The sequence below is a fragment of the Pygocentrus nattereri genome, chromosome 16 (genome assembly GCF_015220715.1).
Source record: "Pygocentrus nattereri isolate fPygNat1 chromosome 16, fPygNat1.pri, whole genome shotgun sequence".
Lineage (NCBI taxonomy): Eukaryota > Metazoa > Chordata > Actinopteri > Characiformes > Serrasalmidae > Pygocentrus > Pygocentrus nattereri.
Genome location: NC_051226.1, coordinates 26566024 through 26590160, shown reverse-complemented (window position 1 = coordinate 26590160; position 24137 = coordinate 26566024). Strand labels below are relative to the sequence as shown.

General features: G+C 39.4%; 1 protein-coding gene across 3 annotated transcripts in view; it reads right to left on the bottom strand.

Annotated features, from left to right (window-relative positions):
• Window positions 1-24137, bottom strand: part of LOC108429433 (5-hydroxytryptamine receptor 2A) — a 28501-nt gene that overhangs the window by 4035 nt on the left and 329 nt on the right. Inside the window, exons 1-4 of one of the 3 annotated variants that reach the window (XM_017701154.2) lie at window positions 24135-24137; window positions 17856-17935; window positions 9153-9579; window positions 1624-1824 (exon numbers count right to left, since the gene is read on the bottom strand). The exon at window positions 24135-24137 is cut by the window's right edge and continues 329 nt beyond it. In XM_017701154.2, coding sequence (XP_017556643.1) covers window positions 1624-1824; window positions 9153-9477 — 526 coding nt within the window. In that variant the 5' untranslated portion in view covers window positions 9478-9579; window positions 17856-17935; window positions 24135-24137. The remainder of the gene's footprint in view (window positions 1-1623; window positions 1825-9152; window positions 9580-17855; window positions 17936-24134) is intronic. The other 2 variants (XM_037545775.1, XM_017701156.2) reach the window with 2 other exon arrangements.

Genomic DNA, 24137 nt, shown 5'->3' with positions numbered 1-24137 from the left:
TGTCATGCACTAAAGGCAAAGCATGTTCAAAAAGCACAAATTCCACCGCATGCTGTTTTTTACAGGCCTAAGATATCTTAAAACACTGGTGCTGGTGAAGGAGGAGTGCTGATGGAGGCGGAACCAGGACGCCTGCAGGCCTGAGTGGGCCATAATGGCCACTTCTGTCAGTCCCACTTAGAGCTGTTTCTCCAGGTAGAGATACAGACAGCGTCTCTGACAGCCCTTGAAAGTACACGGGAAAAGGTTTGGCCTGCCAGCCTGCCTGCTGTCATTAGCTAAAAGACCAATGCTTACATAAAGTACAAAACATTGTCAGTCACATGGAGGATAGTGGAGTGGTGGTCATGTCTGTTCTTGGGTTACTTAAAAGCTGCTGACCGCTGGGAACACTGCATGCCTGGCTTGGATTCTGAGCTCAACTGTTTCTTTAAGGGTGGACACAGGATTTCCAATATCGTACCTCAGACTATATTTAGGATCTGTATATGATATACAAATTACAAAGGGTCAAATTTACTAAAAGAGGTGCAAATCATCGATGGTCTCCAGATAGTCATGTGCTAGGCAATGTCCATTCAATACGCTCATCTTTTATCCTTTCATTTCACAATAAAAGATGGGCATGGCCAATTTAGCAGGTCAAATGCAACCAACTTTCATGCAAATGAACACAAGGCATCTTTGGAATCAACAAATGACCAGTGCAATGTAAACCCAGTTTGCTTTTCATATGGAAGCCCATTCTCCTCAAGTTCATGATTGGCTTTTACCTGTACGCTTCAGGAAACAGGCCACATTCAACCTTTTTTATGTTGAAAGTTAGACTTTTCATGCTAAAATAATAATTTATTTTTCAAGGGTTTTATTTATTATATCAGTATAATGAGTTACTACTTATGAAGAAAGAGATAATCTTGAGGATCTTGAGTACTTTGAGAAAATAATGTCATCATAATGTTTTCGCAAAACTTGAATAAATCAAACATTAGCCAAAATTGTTCACACTGCCAGAAATTGATGGGAAACCTTTTTTCACGTCTCTGATCAACAACTAAAGCAGCCAAATTGAGATAAGCTTCTCAGAGGTGATGGTTTTTATAATAACGAGAACTTAAATATTTCAAACCCCACGGTGAAACAGTTTATATCAAGGCTAAACAACAGCTAAACATATAGTAGTTGCACTGCACCAAGCTCTGTTAGTTTACATACATTCATCATTCTGGAGAAATTCTGAATTTTTAGCACTATAGTAAAAAGGAGAAAAAAATGTTTGCTTTGTTGTTTGAGACTCTCTCTCTCTCTCTCTCTCTCTCTCTCTCTATATATATATATATATATATATATATATATATATATATATTTTTTTTTTTTTTTTTTTTTTTTTTTTTTTTGTGAAAATATTTTCTTAACTGAAGAGCTCCAGTACAGCTCTCCTACATTCTTATTGTACAACGAAACTGTAAGCAACAAATTCATTTTTTTTTGTCATGGCCTCTTTTGCTCATCTTTACCAAGCCTGCCAGTAATTCTGGAGAGCACTCTGTGTGTGTGTGTGTGTGTGTGTGTTTCTATGTGTGTGTGTGTGTGTGTGTGTGTGCACAAGCTGAGCCATCTCACCAATGGAAATGGTCCAGACTACTGTGATCTTGGCCATGGCCCTGCAGGGAGAGTTGGAGCGGCTGTGCTGGATGGGGCTCCGGATTCCAATGTAGCGGTCCAGAGAGATGGCACACAGATGCATGATGGAGGCTGTGGAGAAGAGCACGTCCAAGAAAATCCACATGGGGCACAGCACTCGGGGGAAGGGCCAGGTGTTATCTGAGGATACACACACAGAATGAAACCAGTGCAGAATCTATATAAATGTGGTTTCTATGGTTAGATGTATTATTGCCCTCAACACCAACATCGTAAATCTCAGAGCTAAGCTGAAGCTTCTTGTGTGTGAGCAAAGTCTCTTCCTTTCTGTGAAGGCTCTTTCTCTGGTTTTGACCGTTACACTTTACAGAGTTTTGTTATTCAGAATTTTGGCCTGATCTCCAGTAGCCTGCTTGCTACTACAGCTTGGTACGGATGTTGAACTTGCAACTGTTTATTGACTGTTTTTTTGGATTGTGCTCTGGGCTCCCTCACACTTGTATCCTGCCTCCACAAGTGAATCATTACGCTGGGCTAAAAAACTAAAGTCATCTGTGTGGGTATGTGCTGGGCAACGTTATTCCAACACGCTGATCCTTTATTCTTTTATTTCACAAACTAGTGTTTATAGAGAAGAACAGCAATTATGTCACCTGCATTTAGTGAGCTTATTTAATTAGGGTTTTGCATCTTTGCTGGTTTTTTATTTAGATGAAGCATCTGGGAGAACCAAGAGAAGCTTAGAAATCCACCAATTTCAGAATAATTCAATGACTGAGATGTAATCATAGTCATTCAGAGTGGTTTGAAATGAAATGCTCCATTCTATCTAAAACCAGCAGTGACCCATGTGTCTTCTGAGTTCTTATATGTAATGTTAATCATGGCAATATACATATTACAAGACTATTCTGCCTGACAGCACTTTCCATGTACCTATCCACCATCAATGTTTTTTAAAAATACATTTTAAGCCAAATTTTTATCTCAAAACTATCATAAAAACATTTCACAGGCATCAGGCAACATGTTACTAATCATTTCATCTACTAACTGTCTGGAAGCTTTTAGATGCCTTTAGATGCCTCATCCCAACGGTGATTCAGATGTTTGGTTCCTATCAGCAACAATGTAAACAATTCTGACTCAGGACTAGTTTCTCTAGAACAGAGCATTTCATATCAAAGATGTCTGAATGAGTGTTTACATCTCGAGCTAAAGGATAAATAAGGTGTGGTATAAACCTTAAAAAATCAGTTATAAATTAACAGAATATGAGGGGGTGACACGTCAGAAAAAACACACCACATTATACAGTACATTGCTGTAATGAATGATTAATATTAAGAATAAATGTTCTGAAAAAGCAAATGATATAGATTGAAAAATGTTTTGACCTCTATATTTGTTATATATTCATATTGTTTTAAAAGGATTTCTAAAGACTTGGGTCACCATCAATCCATAACCAAGCAGAACATTTAGAAATAAAAGCATTAGCACCACTTCTGTACAAGTGCACACTGTAATATCCTCTAACAAGTTGCAAAGAACCTTACGGTTCTAAGCATTTGACACCCAGGCATCTGCAGACATCTCTTGCACTTGATAATCTGATAGTAAGTCTACCTTAAGAAAAACAGTGCACCAGAGACGTGTTCATGGGACGTTAGATTTGAACTCAAAAAAGTTTTTGGGCCGTCAAATTTTGAGTTAATTGAATTTGGAAAAGTAAGTCAACAGAACAAAAATCTGTTTTATGTAACACAGCCTGGACACTAACCTTTATCTTAAACCCCAGTTTGACAGCGTAAGATGAAACCACAGCTCTAAAATAAAACACCGCTACCTGTCTCAAGCTTAATAAAAACCACCTGAATATTCCACAGTGCTGCAGGAACAATATACTGTGAAGATGAGATCTATAAAGAAAAGCTTCACTTTTTGGTACACAGCTTCATGTTTGGTGAAAAAACAAACACTACCTATCATCACCAAAACCTCAACCCAACTGTGAAGCATGGCGGAGGGAGTTTAATGACGTGAGGCCGCTTGTACTCTCTCAGAAACCAAGGAATTCAGTACTGCATCCAGAAATTCTAGAGCAGAACATCAGTGCATCTGTCTGTGGTCTAAGATTCCTAAGAGGCTGGGTCATACAACATGGAACCCATACAAAAACACAAAGGTACATCAATAACAAAGCTGCTCAAAAAGAAGAAATTCCCTGTTTTCAGTCGTGATGTCGATTATATTAAAATAATGTGGAGTGATATGAAGCAGATCCCAGAACAACCTGAAGCAGTTTTATGTAGAAGAATGCATAAAAATACCTCCAACAAGAAGTGCTTGGCTGAGGTTACTGCAAATATAGTTATTAAATACAAGAGGACACAAGCTTTCTCCATCAACCACTATATGATTATTTCTACCTTTTGTTGAGTTCATTGATTATTAAGTAGTGCTACTTTATTTACTATTATGATCACTATTATTATTATTATTATTATTATTATTATTTACTGTTTATTATCTAGTAATAATAATAATAGTGATCATAATAGTAAATAAAGTAGCACTATTAATACTATTATTATTATTACTGTTTACTGTTTGCTATCAGGCGGCACGGTGGCGTGGTGAGTAGCGCTGTTGCCTCACAGCAAGGAGGGCCTGGGTTTGATTCCCCGGCCGGGTGATCAGGGTCCTCTCTGTGTGGAGTTTGCATGTTCTCCCCATGTCTGCGTGGGTTTCCTCTGGGTTCTCCGGTTTCCTTCCACAGTCCAAAGACATGCAGTCAGGCCAGTTGGACATGCTAAATTACCCCTGGGTGTGAGTGTCTGTCTGTCTGCCCTGCGATGGACTGGCGACCTGTCCAGGGTGTATCCTGCCTTCCGCCTGATGCCCGCTGGAAGAGGCTCCCGCAACCCCCCTGTGACCCTGAGGGAGAAGCGGCTTAGAAAATGGATGGATGGATGTTTGCTTTCAAATTTGATCACATTTTAACAGCGACTTAGGGAGAAATCTAGAGAATTCTAAAGGGTTCACAAACTTTTTTTCTTACACCTGGATTTAGAAGCACTGTAAAGTTCATGAAGTGAAGTGTGCCAGGACAGCGTGTTTATCTTAGGGAGGAGAGAAAGCAAAACAAACACAAAGAGGATAAAAGCACACAACTCCCACACAGAGAATCATTTGCTATTGGGCAGAGTAGTAAAAAGTACACAAAGGTGCACTCCTACGCCTTTATTATGTTTCATATTTTCTACGTGCTTGAGTGGAGAACTGCTGAGAGCGAAATCGGTATAAACAGATTCATATCAATGCATTCAATTAGTGTCCATGGTGATGTCTATAACATACAGGTCTAATCTACCGCATACCACTACCACCAGTTTATTTTCACTTTCACTCCACTTGAAATGTGGGTCAGTGTGCAGCTTAACTGTGTAACAACGGTGGAATCTTGACAGGATGAAACAGCCTCGATATCCATATTTAGGTCATTGCTGGGAGACAAATACATTTAACTTATTCAAATATGACAGCGATGGCCAAAAGGGATACTTTACTCTCAAGACTAAAGAACTGGCCTGACACAGAAACGCTCACTTTCCCTACAGACTTGCTGCTCAAAGAATATCAGCAGTTTTGACTTCAGTGTGGAACCATCTGATCATGATTGCAACATCATCCATTGCAATACTGATAGCGTGGAAGTGTGCAACGTGCAAATTCAGCTACACTACTAATTAAGGTTTTATTGTGTTTTATTTATCAGGGGATCATCATGCTAAAGCCACTAGCAGCAGGAGGCAAACAACAATCAAAGTGAAACTTTGATATAAACTTTGGTAAACTTGGATATTTGATATAAAAGGCTAAAGCGATTAATAGTATGGATTATATGCATCACTTTGTATTTGCTGCATTACAGGGATGTGCTTTGTGTTGCGGGAGGATATCGCATTTTCTAAATGGGCAGCCATTTGTTGATTTGCTGCAAATGTAGCTTCCTAAATATGTGCTTTTCTCAGTTAAGCTATCAGTTGTTCGCTTGTTTGCAATGTATTTCAAAAGGGAAACACAATAAACTTTAACCTTAGCTTAAAAAAAGTTGCTCAGTTTTAAGACTCATTTGCTGAGTCATTTTTAACAGCGGTGGTCTGATGCTTGAACATATTTTAATGCCTGCTGTGGCAGGATGCTTTAGCTTTCGGGGGCAGTTGTGGGCTGGAGGTTAGGGAACTGGCCCTGTGACTGGAAGGTTGCTGGTTCGATCCCCAGTGCCGACAGTCCATGACTGAGGTGTCCTTGAGCAAGACACCTAACCCCCAACTGCTCCCGCTCCAGGCAAGTGTGCTCACTGCCCCCAAGTGTGTGTGTATTCACTAGTGTGTATGTGGTGTTTCACTTCACGGATGGGTTAAAAGCAGAGGTGGAATTCTAAATCCGAGACCATGGTTCTCAGGCGGAAAAGGGTGGAGAGCCCTCTCTGGGTCGGGGATAGGCTCTTGCCTCAAGTGGAGGAGTTCAAGTATCTCGGGGTCATGTTCACGAGGGATGGTACAAGGGAGCGGGAGATTGACAGGCGGATTGGTGCTGGGTCAGCAGTGATGCGGGCTCTTTACCGGTCTGTTGTGGTAAAGAAAGAGCTGAGCCATAAGGCAAGGCTCTCGATTTACCGGTTGATCTACGTTCCCACCCTCACCTATGGTCATGAGCTTTGGGTAATGACCGAAAGAATAAGATCGCGAATACAAGGAGCCGAAATGAGTTTCCTCCGCAGGGTGTCTGGACTCTCCCTTAGAGATAGGGTGAGAAGTTCGGTCATCCGGGAGGGACTCGGAGTAGAGCCGCTGCTTCTTCACGTCGAGAGGAGCCAGCTGAGGTGGTTCGGGCATCTGGTTAGGATGCCTCCTGGACGCCTCCCTCGGGAGGTGTCACAGGCGAGTCCACCTGGGAGGAGACCCCGGGGAAGACCCAGGACACGCTGGCGCGACTATATCGCCCAGCTGGCCTGGGAGCGCCTCGGAATCCCCCTTGGAGAGCTGGTGGAAGTGGCTGGGGAAAGGGAGGTCTGGGCTTCATTGCTTAGGATGCTGCCCCCGCGACACGAACCCCGGAGAAGCGGAAGATAATGGATGGATGGATGGATGGATGGATGGAATTTCCATGGTTGTGGGATTAAAAAAGTATTACTTACTTACTTATAGGTTGTTTGATGATTAGGTTTTTAAGTTTACTGGTGTTTCCCCCCATCTAGCACAAGTTTAGAAACTGTACCATCTGGCAACTTGCTATTGTCTTTATGCAACCAGGACAGATCAACATAGTCCCTTCTAGATTAAATGGACAAGATGATAATAACACACACACACACACACATACACACATTTTCTATGCCGCTACTCCCTCAGGGTTGGGGGGGGTTTAGCCTATCCCAGTGGTCACTGAGCAGAAGGCAGGATACACCCTGGACAGGTCGCCAGTCCATTGCAGGGCATGATAATAACATTATTAGCCAAATAAATAATGCGACACATGGAGCATGGCGTAACCTGTATTGATTTAAATGTCTATATTTATTGGTTTATACAGTTTAACACAGCTTGAATGCCATTTTAAATAGACAACAAAAGAAATGACAAGCAATGTATCTGGGGTTAGGGTTAAATTTAAATTAGGCCATGTCAGAACTATATAAGAGACTTGTTTCTAGAACTGTTTATGTAGGTTGGGTAAATGAAGTAGAAGATAATATTTTTAAAAACCACAATGCATTATAGGCATAAGGGCTTCAAGTGGTGAAAGTGGAGTGTGGAGAGGGGGACAGAAAGGGAGATTTAACGATACATTTAGATGACCTGATTTTAGGTTTGTTTGCCATAAGCGCTCAGTTTGGTCAGAATATTAAAAAATGTTTTTCCAAAAAACAAAAAGAAGCTGCCCAACACCGCTGTTAGAACGCTGGGATTGTGGTGCTTCACAGATCTCATATAACTTGCTGTGATGTAACAAAAAAAAGGTTCTAGATAGGGGGCCATCAAACATCTGTGTCCATGTACCTGTAAGTGGATGATCCTGGCTTGTCCCTATCAATGCAATGTAATGAACACCTAAATAATGATTTCAGCACTCGAATGCTGGCACCTGGAATGATTAACCAAGAATACATGGGTGCATACCGAGTGAGCATCCTGACCAATCACAGATGTTCTTTACAATGTGTATGCATAGCATAGAACAGCTTCTTTGTGTTTCTGTGTGCTGTGACTGTCATATCTGTGTTGCTTCACTTCACGTCTGACCCGAAGGGCATATTTTCTTTGATCTCTCAAATACGAAACATTGTTACTGAAAACTGTGACTACATTGCAGACAAAAGGTTGCTAGCAAAATTTACTTCGTAAAAAATAAATAGGTAATAAAGAGAATGGATGCTTTTAACTTAGAACAACAGGATCAGACTAGGGCTACATCTAAAACCATATACTATCACTCTAAATAGTATGACAAAGTGATACACCAACATTAGCAGTGTATTTATTAGTGTAGTATGTAAAGTATAGTAATACGTGTTTTTGGACTAAGCCCCAAATTTCTGAAGCAGTGTGCAATGACCTGATTCTTAATTTGTTTTGCTCCTAGTTCTTGTCCTGTAGAGTTTTATTGCCGGTCTAATCAGATCCATCTGCTACTCATATTTAGGACTGAGTCAGGTGTATTAAATCAGGGGTTTCTAAATAACTAACAAATGGTTAATGTAAGGCAGGGTGTCCAATCTTATTTGCAAAGTGCTGCTGTCGCCTCAGGTTTTCATGTCGAACAAGCCAAGGCACACCTGATTCCACTTGTTAAATCAGTTGGATTCTAAACAGTCGTTAAACAGCTGATCATGTGTGCATCTGCTTTTTTGTAATGAAAACCTGCAACCATTCCAGCCCATTGCGGATTATACTGCTTTTAAGTGATCTTAGAGTTTCCTACCAGGTGGCACGACAATGAATATACATGAAAAATTTTGATGCAGCACAAATCAAGTGAGAATATTTTGTCATGGCCAAGGATAAAAACGAATGGTCAAACAATGGAAAGTAATCAGATAAACTGCATTAATGCTAAAGTACATTAGTTAACCATATTTCATTTCTGCTTTGTATGAGTTTAAAATACCAATCAAATAGCCCAAAACCAAAAGCTACCAGCTAGCTAATAAAAAAAAAACACCCAACCACTTGCACTTGACTGGACACTACTGATGTCAGCAAAGACCTTGAGAGCTCTAATATTTTAAAGTAAAAAAGTATGCTCCTGCAAACTAATAGAAAATTATGGAAAAAGTTCTTTGGTTTAACTAGTTGTCAATGAACATTGTGCTGGCTGTTGGTGACCTGACTTAATTGTAAATCATTGTGTCCATGCCTTTGGCCTGTATGTATCCCATGAGGAAGTTAAAATCCTGTAATTTACTGTGTAGAAGACAGAAGCATCCAGCTAGTACTCACTATGCAGAATGTTGATCATTGAAGTTGGCATGACCAGAATGCCCACAAGCATGTCCGCCACAGCCAGCGAGCGCAGGAAAAAGTTGGTGGCGTTGTGCAGCTTCTTCTCCAGTGACACTGCAAGTATTACCAAAATATTCCCGCCAATGGTGAAGAAGATGATGACCAGAATGATCAAAGCAGGCCAGTTCTTCCCTTTAGGTGTCCAGGTGTTTCCCGATCCTGATTCTGAATCGTTGGATCCAAAATGGGTCTGGTTTATGGGGACAGAACATTCCAACGAAGCCATGGTGGACCCAAAATGAGGTCTTCCAGGATCAGCCATCTTTAGCTTCTACGAGTTCTCTGCAGCTGCAAGTGCCATGTGTGGACCTCTGTTCTCTCTGGGTGGTCTGAGCTGCTTATTCTGGGTTTGTGTGGCTCATACCTAAACAGAGAGCCATAGAGTTCGGATGAGAGATCATTATAAAAGAACAAACACACATGTCTGTTCACAAGTAAACAAACACAAGAGGCCGTTTTTTCAGACACATACAAAGGCAAGTCCTGAATTAACATACAAGGTCAGTGGAGATCCTTCAATTAGCCTTAATGCTACACTCAGAAATGCAGCCCCAGATTCATTCCACTGAATTTAAACAGGATGATCTACTCACTCTCCAGACTCAATAACAGTCCTATTACAATCAGCAAACCGGGAGTGTACATCTTGAAGAGAGAGCTGCTGATTTATCCCCTAATTTAAGTCTAATCCGCCTCTCCCGGAAAAAAAAAACTTTTTTTAAAATACAAATGTAGACTTTGTTTACAGTTGGTCTGTATGTTCTTGTGTTTAAGGATCTTTCTATTGTAGAGTTTCTACTGTCAAAGAGCTGAAAAGAGTGGAGACTTTAGACTATTTTTCTTTGCATTTTGCATTGAATGATCCTATACATTAATTATGGTTATTTTATTAAAACAAACAATTAAACATTCCATTTTGGGCTCAACTTAAAACCTATAGCCAGTTAATGGCTGGCAAATACAAATTTGAACAGTTGCATCCACAAAATCATAATATTTTTCATTAAAACACAAAAAGTTTAATTAACTACAGAAAACATGTATTTCAGTAGTGATAATTCTTAATGTTACACACTGATTTTCAGACTTTGGGATACATTTACGTTACAAACAATGGGATCTAACTTCTCACCATGTGGCCATGAGGGACAGGAATGCAATCTCACTTCCTGCTCTAAAATGCAGGGGTGTAGCTAAAACATGGCGCCCCGTATGGGCAATATTTAAAAAAAATGTATTATTGAAAATTAACACATGATAAATCTAAATCTTTCAACGTCACTTTGAAAAAACTACAAAAGTTGAAAGTTTAAATTTAGGGGTTAAGGTTTGAGACAGCCACTTCCCAGTAGAAAATACCTGACAAATGATAATATCATATATTTTTAGTCTAAATACTTCGTCTTTTTCTTACTGTGGGACTGCAGTTTGGTAGAAGGGTCTTTATATGCATGGGTTTAAATTTGTTAGCCTGAAATGTTACAGGGAAACTGGGAATTCACCCAACCCCCCCATGCTTTCCCACTCCAGCATTGGTAGTTGAGGAGTTCATTATGATTTGAATCTGATGAAAGTTATTGTTGTGAGCACAGTTTTTACAGAGAGTACAACAAGACGGTTTACATTCTTTTGCATTCTTTACATTTTTGCTCCATTTTTGTGCAGACATCAACCAGTCAATACAGAGCTGTAATTAAAAATGGAATCAGGTGATTACATTTGAACAGTACAGTAATATGTTAGAAATAATTCTCAATGTCTTTGGGTTAATCTACGCTCAGGTCTTCCAGTGACAAAGTAATTTATGAATGTGTGGGTGTGAAAAAAATGTGAAATCAATCACCTGATTTAGCTCCAAACCGAACTAATATAAAGGCCATGATTCTACACACACTATCCAATTGCTGACTCAGCACCAGCTTGTAATGTCTTCCTCTTGCTATAGACATGCTTATTTCACCTGCCAGCTACTCCAGCCTAAACACACAGAGTCATCAGATGTTTGAGTCATTTTAATCAAGGTAGGAAGGCAGGTCCACTTCACATACCAGATGAACAAATATAAACCTAAAACATTTTTGCCCCGAAACGTCATGCAGTCTCTTCACACCAAGCCAGGAAATAGCGCACCAAACAGAACAGCTATCATAGTTTGAATATTGGGAGGGATGATATGACTGTTTGCATGAGTGAGTCTATGTATTCAGAGCCTTGTCATGTTCAGTTGTTCTCCCACAGAGAACAATAGACACTTTCTGAGGGCCACTTTCCCAAAGCTCATGGGTCCCATCCACAGAAATGGAACTCCAGGCAGTATGAGTACAACATTCTAACTGCTGTAGAACTTGTTCAGAGTGTAGACATCCATGTTAATCACCTCGAGCTCACATTCAATTTTTCAGCGCAGGACGGCCAAGACATGCTCTCATATTTAATTCAATAAAGTGAGTTATGAGCACACTGAAGCCTTCATGTTTGCATCATTGGCAGTCAAGTCAAGCACAGCAGTTCAGATCTACAAAAACAGTAAGGAAAAAGGAGGAAGGTGCTGCCCTTAACAACAAAGGCCATTTATTTGCATTTTTGTCACTTGAACAGGCCAGTTAAAATGGTCCAAATTGACTGAAAAAAAAACATGTTGCATTAACTTCCATTGCACGTTAAGAGTGTTTTTTCTTCCTCTGTAAAATTACCACTTTGAACATTACAAGGTTTTGTTTCAACAGTGACATTAGACAGGATAACAATCCATAAAACAGCCTATTGGAAATGGTAATAAAATGGAAAAAGCAGTCAGCTTTGGTTTAATAGCATAAAAAGAAATTTTGCAGGGGCTCCAAGTGTCACATTTGGCCCCTCCCTGTCCTGTCCATGTGCTCATGTTGTGTTTACTTCCCAGTCCTGTCCATGTGCTTCTTTGTTTTGGTTTTTAATCCAGCCCCTTGCTTTGTGACTCCGCCCCTGACTGTTCCCACCTGTGTTTCCGCCTGTCCCTCATTAACCCTTGTATTTAAGCCCTGTGTTTTCCTGAGTTTCTTGTTGGTCTTTGTTTGAATGTTTGATTGTGCTGGATGTGCTGTATATAGTGTTTGATTCTTGTTTGAGGTTCTGCTTTTGTGTTTGTCATGTCTGATCCGCATTCTCTAAGTGTTGGCTGTTTGAACCTGGACCGTTTCGACTATGACCCTGGATTTGCCCCAAATAAATCTCGCTTATCTCAGCATATGCGTCCGCCTCCTCACTCCTCGTTACACCACGAAGCCCCCCCGGTGAATCTTGCATGAGTCTGTAATCAGGTTTTATAGAATGTATAATTTATATGTAAAATAATTTCTTGCATTTTTCAAAATAATGTATTATTCATGTATTATTCATCAAGTTCAATGCGCATCACTGAAACAATTGAATTTTTAAAATTAATGAATAGTTGCTAATCATCACCAATTTTTTTACATTTTATATTGCAGTTTGAAGTTTCAATTTCAAATTTCAAGTTGACCTGACTTTTAACTTTTTACAGTAAAATTCTAGCTAGCCAGTGCAGCTTTAGCACATAACACACATAAGCACATTTGGTTCTGCCCTCTTAAAACCAAATGAATTATTATCTGCATGATCCACACTGTAAAACAAGCTGTAAAATTTAGAGTAAATTACTGTATATTTATAGTATTTTTTTTCCCACTATGCACTGCATTGTCTAGTATGTTACTGTTACATTTGCACTGCTCTAAATGCTCTTTTACAGTACAATCCTGTAAAATGAACCAGTGTTTACTTCTAAATTAAATACTGTAAAATTACAGTATTTACAGGGCAAATTAAGTGCTATATTAAAAAATGTTTGTATACAATTTAACAGTGTCAAAAGATTAGATCAATTGGCAGGAATGCCATCATTTAGATGATACACATATATTCGGTAGTCATGGTTCAGCTCAGTCAAAGGATCATAAGAAAAGTGGGGGCACATCTTACCCAGGGCTTCTTCGTCCAGGCTGCAGTACATTTATCCAGAGCGACTTACAAGAAGCGCTTTGTCAATCTAAAGAAAGTATCTTTGCTAGTTACCAACAGCTTAGAGAAAAGAGTCCTGAGCTCAGATACTGCTAGAAACAGAACGTCACTGTAGATACAGAGAGAAAAAGGAACAGAGTTGAACGCAGAACTCTGTGCCATTCAATACAATACAATAAACTACAATACAATAAACTACAATACAATAAACTACAATACACAGTGAAGTACAATAAAAATAAGTACTATACTTTGACTGTGCAGCTTTTCCAATTCATCCGTCTATGCAACTTTCCAGCCATGAAATCTAATGTAGCGCACTTAAGCTCACCAGTCTAGTTCAAGTGACAGCCGTCACCCAAAATGTCATTTCTGACTCTGAAGGCGGTGTGGTGCAGATCATGTAATAGCACCCGGATCAGTAAATGAACTCTGACAGATGGGGAGAAAGCTTTAGGCGTCCAAACACACGCACAGATGTTTCACTACAATGTCATAGGAAAGAGCTCCGTTGCGGACGCTTCTCATTACGAAATCAGCCGGGATGCTTCTGGAGTTCCCACTGTTATGGACATGTAGCCCCCCAAGAGCGCCCACAGGGATCGCTCTTATGCAGGCATCGGTGCACACTGTCAGTTATCAGATTATATCTCTGTCATGAGTTTATACCAGCTATATGAGAGGGACTGTGAAACAGTCTGTTATGAATGATAAATGAGTGAAGCGAATTTTTGGCTTTCTTCATTTAAAAACGTTTGAGCGGCTAACAGGGCATGAAGGCTAATAGGGAAACATCATTACATGATCTGCTTTCATTTACTATCAGCAATGTTAGCCTTTTTCAGTAGCACATTATTGTTTATTCTACAATTCTGTATTGCACTGCTACTGATCTGTAAAATGATGTCTTTTTAACAGCTTATTAATTTGTGAGCCCTTCTGTGAAAATGTAAACTAAAACAGTTCTAAAACACGTGCGGCTGTTCTAGCACTGAAGACCCTGTGATTGAAAAGGGGCACCATTCGGTTTCCGAAATACCCTTTTCCTTCAGCTCTACCAGTCATTCCCAACCCAGATTCTGCAGTAGGAATGATCGATAAGGGTTGTAGCATGGAGTATGTTGAATCACCACCAGTAATAAAACTACTTTGAGGGAGAAACATCTTTAAATAATTATTTCTTTGTGGACATGCTTCTCTATTTCTTTTACAACCTATGTTATCTACTGTTACAGCTCTCCGCCAAATAATTTTGTGAACATTTTGCAGATTTCAATTCTATTGTTTTTAAAAGACAAATCTTATGTAAAATTATGAAAGGCATAGCAGAAACAATCACTACAGTAGAGTGTTTCTGATTGATCCGTGTAACTCATTAGTTGACTTAGGTGTGTTAGTGAATGGAAAACACCACAAAACAGGACAGGGTTACTCCAAGGCCAGGGTTGGGAACCACCGAGGTATACTGATAATATAATACAGCAACAGGGCTAAGAGCAAGTAGGATAACTGTACTTTCATACACAACATTATATAGATCAGAGCTATCTTCATAAATTGCCTCAACTCAACTAACACATACAGCGCCACTTTGCATGGTGGAGAAAATCACCACTAATAACTGAGCAATTTTTAGAAAGGCTCTCCCTCAAGCAAATATTTCGTGGGGCTGATGATTCGATGCATTAGAGAAGCCAAATTCCACTTAGTCACCTCTGTTGCTCTTAAAATACTCACTGTGTGGAGAGTATGCCCATGAGCCAGAAAAGAACATTTAAATATTTCAAACTAACCGTCATAAGGAATGAAGATGAGAAGAGGTTAAAGTGCCCTTGACATTCATGACGTGCCTCTAAAAGACCTAGTTTTTTTTATATTTATGAAGTTTACTACAGAAAGAGGGCTAATCTGAGACAGATCTCTTCTGTCCATAGACAGTCAGGTCCATAAATAGTTCAACCATCTACCACAGCATATTGGAGTTGACATTAAATAATAAATATCAGATCAAAGTGGAGACTTCAGCTTTACTGCCTGAAGTGAGGAACCCACAGACTTGACTTTACCCGACCCTAGGTGTCTCCCCCCTGGTGATGCTCTGCCAAGCCCACAGAGCAGCTGTTTTCAATTCTAGCCTTTTCTCAGGACGGGATGGTTGGATGTATGGTTGGTTAGCGCTTTACATTGCTCATCTGCAATATGAAGTGCCATACAATTCGTTTTGAAGTGTTTAGCTGAGTTTGAGCACATCAGACACTCCAGTATTCCTCCTACTGCTTATGTCACTAGTCAATTAATAGACGTGAACTGGTTCCACTGGCATTCCTATGCCAAAACACTACCTCCACCATGCTTGATAGATGAAGTGATATGCTATAGATAGGTAAACAGCTCTTTCCCTTCTCCATACATTCTTATCTTGTAATAAACCTTATTTACTGTGGTGAAGTCTTCTCTTGGTTGTAGACTTAGACACAGATAAACCTACCTCCTAGAGGTGTTCTTGATCTGGCCAACTGTTGTGAAGGGGGGACAGAATTCTTCTGTCATCCTGCACAGTTCAGTGGACTTCCAGGCCTTTTAGTGTTCCTGAGCTCACCAGTGTTGTCTTTCTTTTTAAGTATGTTTCAAATATTTAATTTGGCTACATCTAATGTTTGTGCTGTCTCTCTGATGGGTTTGTTTTGATTTTGATTTATGGTGGCCTAATAATGACTTTCTTCACTGGTAGTGACAGCTTTTTGGACTTTACATTGAGAGGTAATAGCATCATATCCCAAATGCAAATGCTGCACTTGAAATCAAGGTAAACAGTTTATCTGCTAATTTCTAAGTGAAATATTGAATAATTTTATCTACTTATTTGTATAGAAAATAATGAGAAACACACACTTGGCCAAGAGCTGAGCAACTAACTGTCCATTTCCTTCTGAGCCCTTAAAAATGGGGAGCTACGCATAAAGGTGGCCCCTGCACCGTTCACACAATTCGGATGTAAAACCTCAAATTAAAACTGAAAGTCAGCACTTTGGGCTCATTTTCATTATTCAACCTCCAACATGGTATGAACCTTTATGGGCAAGCATGAGTCAAGGCTCCACTACTTTGCCAAAACATGCATCAGGAAATTTAACAATGTTCCTCAACGAGCGATTGCAAGGATTTTAGGTATTTCACCCTCTATGGTGCATAATATCATCAGAAGGTTCAGACAATATGGAGAAATATCTGTGCATAAAAGGCAAGGTCAAAATCCACAACTGAATGCCTGAGACCTTTGACCCCTCAGACAGCACTGCATTTAAAACTGGTATGCTCCTGTGGTGGATTTCACTGCATGGGCTGACGAATACTTTGACAAGCCCTTGTCAATAAATACGGTTCATCACTGCGTCCACAAATGCAAGTTAAGGCTGTACTATGCATAGCGGAAGCCATATATAAACAGTGTCTAAAAACGCTGCCAACTTTTCTGGGCTCACGTTCATTTGAAATGGATTGATGCACAGTGTATTGTGGACTGACTTCTCCAGATCAAAGAAGAAAAGGACCATCCAGACCAGCATAACTGCCAGTGTCTGTCATAGTATTTACACATCTGTTAAAGTATCATTCATGCTAAAACATATGTACACATTTTGTAGCAATATATGCTGTCTTCTAGCCGCCTTCTTTTTCAGGGCATTTATGCTTATTACAACATGACAACATCATGCAACATTCTGTGTTACATCAGCATGACTGGAACTGAAGTTTGTATTTCTGGGAAAAATATTTTATTGGTGTAGATATAGTCACATTACATGGAGGTCTTTAAATTTTAATTTTTTTCCCACATATTATTTACAAAAATGATTATTTACAGACCTAGGTTTTAGGCAACCAGTTGATCTAAGGCATTGCTTGGAAGCGGCATGTTTTGGCACCTTTGATTTTAAGAGTGTACGAGAGGTGAATCCCCATCTCAACTTGGAGTTCAGCTCAGTCTCCAAATGTCACCAGACGTTAAGGAGAAGGCCCTGACTGTTGAAGAGCCCCAGGTGAAAGCACACATAAGAAAACGACTAGATGACAGTTTTGTGACTACACCCTGTGTAAGGAATGAAGGAAAGCCACGGGCACGTGACCTTTAATAACAATGAGAACATGTGCAATAAGCTTGACAGGTGAGGACGGCCAGCTCTATCATTATGACAACATTATTCACTAACAAAGCTGACATCAGCAGCAGTGATGTGTTTGATTGTAATACTCTGAGACAGACAATGTCACAAATACTATCAGCTCTCTGCGATAGGCTGCCTTCTGCCTTGGAGGATGAGGCATGGTAGATTAAAAGCTCTTAAACTGTAACTTAATTGCAACTTAAACTGCAGGTTTACTGTTCACTCATAATAAAGCTTGTTATTCAAAATCTACTATGAACTATTCAGTAATCATGCACTAATTGTGAGAGCTTGTGAGTGATGTTTTTAGAGTTTAATAAGTTAAATCATAGATTTCATCTCAATACATTTCCCCAGATCTGCAGCAATAAACCACAAGCATGCAAAGTGGGACAGTTTGAATGTCCTTGACTCAAAAAACAGCTTGGGGTCTTTTCATGACCAAAAATACACTTACTGTGCTTATTCACTTTGACAAATCCAGACATATCCAAAGTGTCAATCCTTTGTCCTGTAGCAGACTGTCTAACACGTTCGCTGTGAAAAGAGCAAAAGAAAAATAAAATTGACAGCTTAAACAGTTCACCGCTGTCCATTCTTTCGGGTGACTTTGAGAGCCGAAAAAAAGCTTAATAAAAAGAACAACAATGTTGTAGGCATGGAATATTGTATAGGGGCAAGAAGTGGCCTGGGGCAGCGATCAGATTACTCTCGCAGACATTTTTTGTGGCACTCAGGACAGCTGGCATCAACAGTAACCCTCTCTTACTGTCTGTCTATCTCTAGTTTCTAATAAAATATCAAACCCCAGTTGCTGTCTAAGGAGAATGCTTTTCCACACAGGAGTGTGCATAGAGCATCTTGCAAAGCCTGCAAAATAGTGATCATTTACAAGCATCAACATATAAAATTAGACCAGAATGTGTCTATTCACAACTTATTTACTATACAATTTATTTACTAACATGTGGACTAGAATATCATGGGTTTGTCAGACTATTTTTAAAGCAAGGCCCTAGATGAACCTTAGCATGGCCACAAGCACCATACAACTCATGTAATCTTAAAGGTCCAGTATCTTACACTTTTCAGGCAACTGTTCATGTGTTGCTAAGCCTTTGCTATGGTATCCCAGGTGGTTGCTAAGGTGTTGCTTGGCCATTGCTATGTTTTCCCAGGTAGGTGTTGTCAAATCAATGCTATAGTATCGTGGGTGCTAATGTTTCTATGTATGTGTGCTCAGTGTGCAAAATGCCCCCTGGTATTCACTCTCTTGCCATAGCTGCACTGATTGGTTTAACAACTTATCTGAAAATGCTATTTTCTAGTTTATTAATACGCTCTTCCACAGATTCATTGAGATCTTACACATCCCCTCTTGTGTCTTCAGTTTGAGAAATGAGTAATAACTCTTTGTACCAGTCTCTTAGGAAAATGGGCAAGTTTTCAGATTTACAAATACTGCAGCATATTGTAAAGGTTTTTTCAGAGGTATCGTCAGCATACATAATAGGGCTGCATCTCCAGTTAATTAAAAAAATAGAAGCGTGATTGTGCGTGAAGCAGGCCAACTGTCACGCTTGGCTCCTCCCACTCCTCCATGTGCTCCTTTTGTGTTTACTTCCCAGTCCTGTCCATGTGCTTTTGTTTTGGTTTTCAGTCCTACCCTCTTGTTTCATGACTCTACTCCTGATTGTCTCCACCTGTGTTTCCACCTGTCCCTCGTTTACCCTCATGTATTTAAGCCCTGTGTTTGCCCTTTGTTTTCACTGGTCTTTGTTTGATATGTTTGATGTTAGATGTTCTGATTGTTTGTTGGTGCTGTTTGATTCAGTGTTTCTTTCATCATGTCTGAACCCCAATCTCTCTATGTTGGCGTTTATACCTGGACTGTCATGACCACGACCCTGGATTTGCCCGAAATAAATCTCCGCACATGCTCCCGCCTCCTCGCTCCTCGTTACACAAAACAATGGCTTTTCCCTGAATTTGTATCTGAGTATCTGTTTTTTTCTGCTCATGAACGGCATTACATTGTAATACGTGTAATTGTAATTTCAGGGACCCCCCAGAATTTTGATTTTTGAGACACTCAGGGACTCTAAGACTTTAATAACAAAGCCCTGGACTCCCCAGGACCCTCTGTATTTCACACGCTGTGTGCTAGTAAGTATGTGACTCTGCATGTAATTTCTATTAGGGTCAATGTGAAAGGGGTCCTCTGTTTATTTTGGCTGTTTAAAGAGTGATGTTTTATCTATTGTCAGTCGCTCCCAGCTCCCTGGTTATTTTCACTCTGCTTTCAAATTCGCTGTGATCAGGCCTCTGCTAAAGAAAAACAACTTGTATCCATATGTTCTCAGTCATTTTAAACCAATCAAATATTCCCTTTATAAGCTCTTTAGCAAATTATTTTGAAGCAGCTAAACCCCTACTTCAACAGTGATTTATTTAGTGAGACCACCTGAGTTCCTGTCGTTAAAGACATAAGACTCAGTCTGGATGACAAAAGGGTCCTGATTCTTTCTTTTAGATCTGAGTACAGCTTAACATATTAATAGCACATTAACTGATAGACTGCAAACGTGGATTGGTCTTTCTGGCTGTGCTATTAACTGGTTTAGATTTTATTGGTCAAACAGAAAGATATTTTGTGTCCCTCTGTAATTATTCAAACTTCTTGCCATGTTGGGTCCCATTTTATTCAATCTGTATATGCTACTGTCTGGATTCGTGATTAGAGAGCATGCGTTTCATTTTCATTGCTAGGCAGAAACAGTTTCATATTTCAGTTTCTTTTGATGACACAGGCCCCTCGGACAGATTAGTTAAATGCATTGACGTATGAATATTTGGATGTCTCACATCAAACAGAGAAGAAACCGACTGGCTCTATGTTCCAGCAAGGTTTCGTGGCTCTAGCTTGAAAACTGCGACTTCTGACCAGCAATGTTTTTGTACTATATCAATGTTTTATTTTTCCAAAAAAGTGAGGAAAATTACATTTTTATGCAATATGGGCCCTTTAACAACTTTAAACCACAGGCTTACATACTAATGTTTATTACTCACCAACTACAGAGACTTCAATGGAAACTAGGTGAGTTATTCTTAGGTTACAGAAGTGTGTAATAAAACTTTGACCCGCTGACAGGCCCTGGCTGTTTAAGGGGTTAAACATTCATTTTGGCTCGTGTCGTATTACTTGGTTTCATTCTTGTAAAAAAGACGGTCTTACAATGAGATCTGATTGATATTATTGTATATATTCTGTTATAAAACACTGTTCAAAGCTTGACAGACTGCCTATTTTCCTGTGTAACAAGTATTGTTTTCCTGTCATTGAAATGACACTGTGAGGACCACTCATTTAAATACAATGAATAAGAGAGCGCCATCTGAAAATAAATATTAAAAATGTGTGAAGGGATGCAGAGACACAACAGGAAGCATGAATATTAATGTGCCCACTGGCAGCCCTCCACTGTTTTGGAGATTTATATTGTTTGTTTCTGTGAAGAATTTCCAAAAAATGTGTAGCTTTCATAATTACTTACAGTCCTCAGACTATAATCTCTGATCTGGCACTTCTGTCCTACACACTGCTGTATGTGAAGTCATGTTAAACCTCACTATGTTCAGTGAGCTACATCTCCTAAAACTGATGCCACAGATGGACGTCACCATTTTCTGATTTACTGTTAATTTATTATTCATGACTGTCCTGTGAAATCTCGCGCCTGCTGAAAATACTGCTCACATATTCAAAAACAATGAGATCAATGATGCATTTATGACTTGGTGACCTCCATTATGTCACACTACCGAGTTGCACCTGCCTTCTTTTGACACAGACTCAGGCATGACACCCTTGAACTATACAATCATTAAACATTATTATTGTTACTGTCAATTGTTTTGTTTCGAGAATGGACCAACAGAAATGGTGCTAAATTACTTTTGTAACATCAACGTACACTGAAGAACATTTGCTCCTATGTCACTGTTTTCTAAGATACAGGGTTTATTTACATCAGTGACAAAGTCGCAGATTCCGTGTTATTTCTTTAGCATGTCCTTCTGAAGCAAGAGATCAAACTGGAAGCAATAATCCAAGAACCAATGACAACTCTGTTCCAGCATCTACAAATCTATGAAACATTTTATTCTAAAAGTTAGAAATGTATTCATATTTTGTTCTAAAAGTTATCTTTTATTCTAAAGGTTTCTTTTAGAACTTTTCCTCTATGAATCTATGAAAATTGTGCTCTAGAATTCAGGAATCTAGGAACTATTTCCACACAAATGTTCTAGGATCCACATTTTTGTTCTAGGATCAACAAATCTAGTAAAATTTTATTTTGCACAAAATGTCCAAAGCTAGGAAAGGTTTGCTCTGGAAATGACAAATCTACAATAAATGGCTGTGGAGTTTTTTAATCTATGAAATTGTATTTAAAAATATGTAAATCTCTAAAACATTTAATAAGGAATTTGCAAATGTATGAAAAGTTGGCTCTGTAAATAACACATCAACACTGTTAGAAATAAAGATACATGTTTTGGTCATCAAAGTACAAACAACGCTAAATATACCATTACAGGTACAACAATGGTCCAATTTTATAGCCTACATAAGTTTTCCAGGTGAAAATGTAGTTTGGTCTAGAATCTATGAAAATGTTGCTAAAGGATTTACAGATCTTTGAAGCTTTGCTTTAGAAATGATAAATGTATGAAACTTTTGGCCCCGTTTTTGCCATGCAATTCAGCCTCCTCCTGTGCTGTTACATCGTCATCATTTTCAGCTGTTGCTTGTTGACAGTGCTGTCCATCACGTATCACCACGAGTCATGAGGCCAGTCACGTTGATCACATAACTGCAATACAAAGTATTTCCCATAGACACTCCAGATGCTGAGGAAAAGGCAAGCTTGACACATGGTTAAAGCTCACTCTGCTCTAAAATGTCAAAAGCTATGGAACGTTTGCTCTAGAATCTACAAAGTTAAAAAGAAATTTGCTTTAGAAATTATAATGCTATTAAAAATTGTGTGTCAATTTATGACGATTCACTTTAGAATCTACAGATTTTAGAGAGAATTTTGCTCAGGAATGAACAAATCTTTAACAATTTGCCCTCAAATCTTTGAATATGGACATTTTACAACAGAATCTTTGAAAGTGTTGCTAAGGAATTCACAAATGTTGTAAAAATGTTGCTCTGGAAATGACAAATTGTGAACATTTGCTCTAGAAACTACACTTACGCCCCAGATTCTATGAATCTATGAAACTTTTGGCCCAACCTTTGTTTTGCATTTCAGTCTCCTGCTGTACTGAAACATCATTTTTAGCTGTAGTTTGTTGACAGTGGTGTCAGTCATGTTTCACTGCAGGTCATGCGCCTAGACACGTAGATCACATAACTGAAATATAAAGTGGGTTTCGTAATTCTCTGGTTGCTGAGGAAAAGAAAATACCAGCATTCTCAAGGAAGTGTTCCAGTTAGTGGAACCTATGGACTTGATTGCACAGATTACTGATGCATGTCCTTTCCAAAGAAACATACTTAGCTTATCAAACACTGAAAAATATCCACCACTGAGTGAACCTACAGTGTGGAAAGAAGCCTGCAGGCATAATCTCCTGTGACACTGTGTCTACAGAAAATGCAAGGCAACGGTAGGACTGGTGTCCTTGTAAGAACTGTGTGCCAGGTGTTTCCTCAGAATGATCCTTTTGTGAACAAGTATTTCAGCTTTCATAAGCCAAAGAGTTCAGGGGGGCATTCAATCAACAAGAGGTAAATCCACACGACCTGACGAGGTCGTGTTTTAGTGAAGTGCTGCTGGTGGCAGCGTGAATAGAGGTGCCGGTCTGATCCGAGGGTCGACTATCATTTGCAGGTGCAAACATAAATGCAGCAGCCGCACACACTCTCACTCACACACACCTGCCTTTCTTTACTGTGCCTTGACAAACATAGAGATGAATAAATGCACAGTAATGGATATCGTCTGACGCTTAATTCCTTTGAATTTATAACTTCAGTGGCCCGTAATGTGAAGTTATGTTTTTTCTGACATTTCTGAATAAAGTTTGATATAAAATATATGTAAATAATACATAAGACAAATGCATGTATTATGTATGTAAATCAGCTTTGTCCAGATTGGCTGCCCTATTTTATATCATAATGCAAATCCACCCTGAAACACTCCTTATAACGTCAGTGTGAATGGGCGGGGCTAAGATGCTGCAGGCTAAATAGGTGTATATGCCTAAATGTGTTGGGTTTCATGCCTTCACAGCAATATAGAGTTAATAACAGCTTAGTTTCCACTTACTGTACGTCCATGAAGTCTGTAAGTTATAAATGAATGAAACTTCATCGATGCTTGCATCCTTCATCAGTCTTTTATTCCAAACAACTGAAGAAAATATTTTTAATAGGCTCTTTAAGGAGTGTTTCAGCCTGGACTGCTTTTTGTAGCTGGAAAATAGTAAACTGCCTGTCAGGCAATGAATCCCGCCGACCTCTCAACGTGTCTGAGTAACTCATGAGTCTTTCAGAGCGCTTTGGTGTGAAACGGACCACCGGAAACTGTGCTCAGGTGTGCTGAGACGTCTTTGCGAACAGAACATGTAAACTGTTAATGTAACTTGAACTCACAGGCAAAAACCAGTTAACCAAACGGTTCTTCTCTATTTAAACTGAAACATTAGCACCTACCCG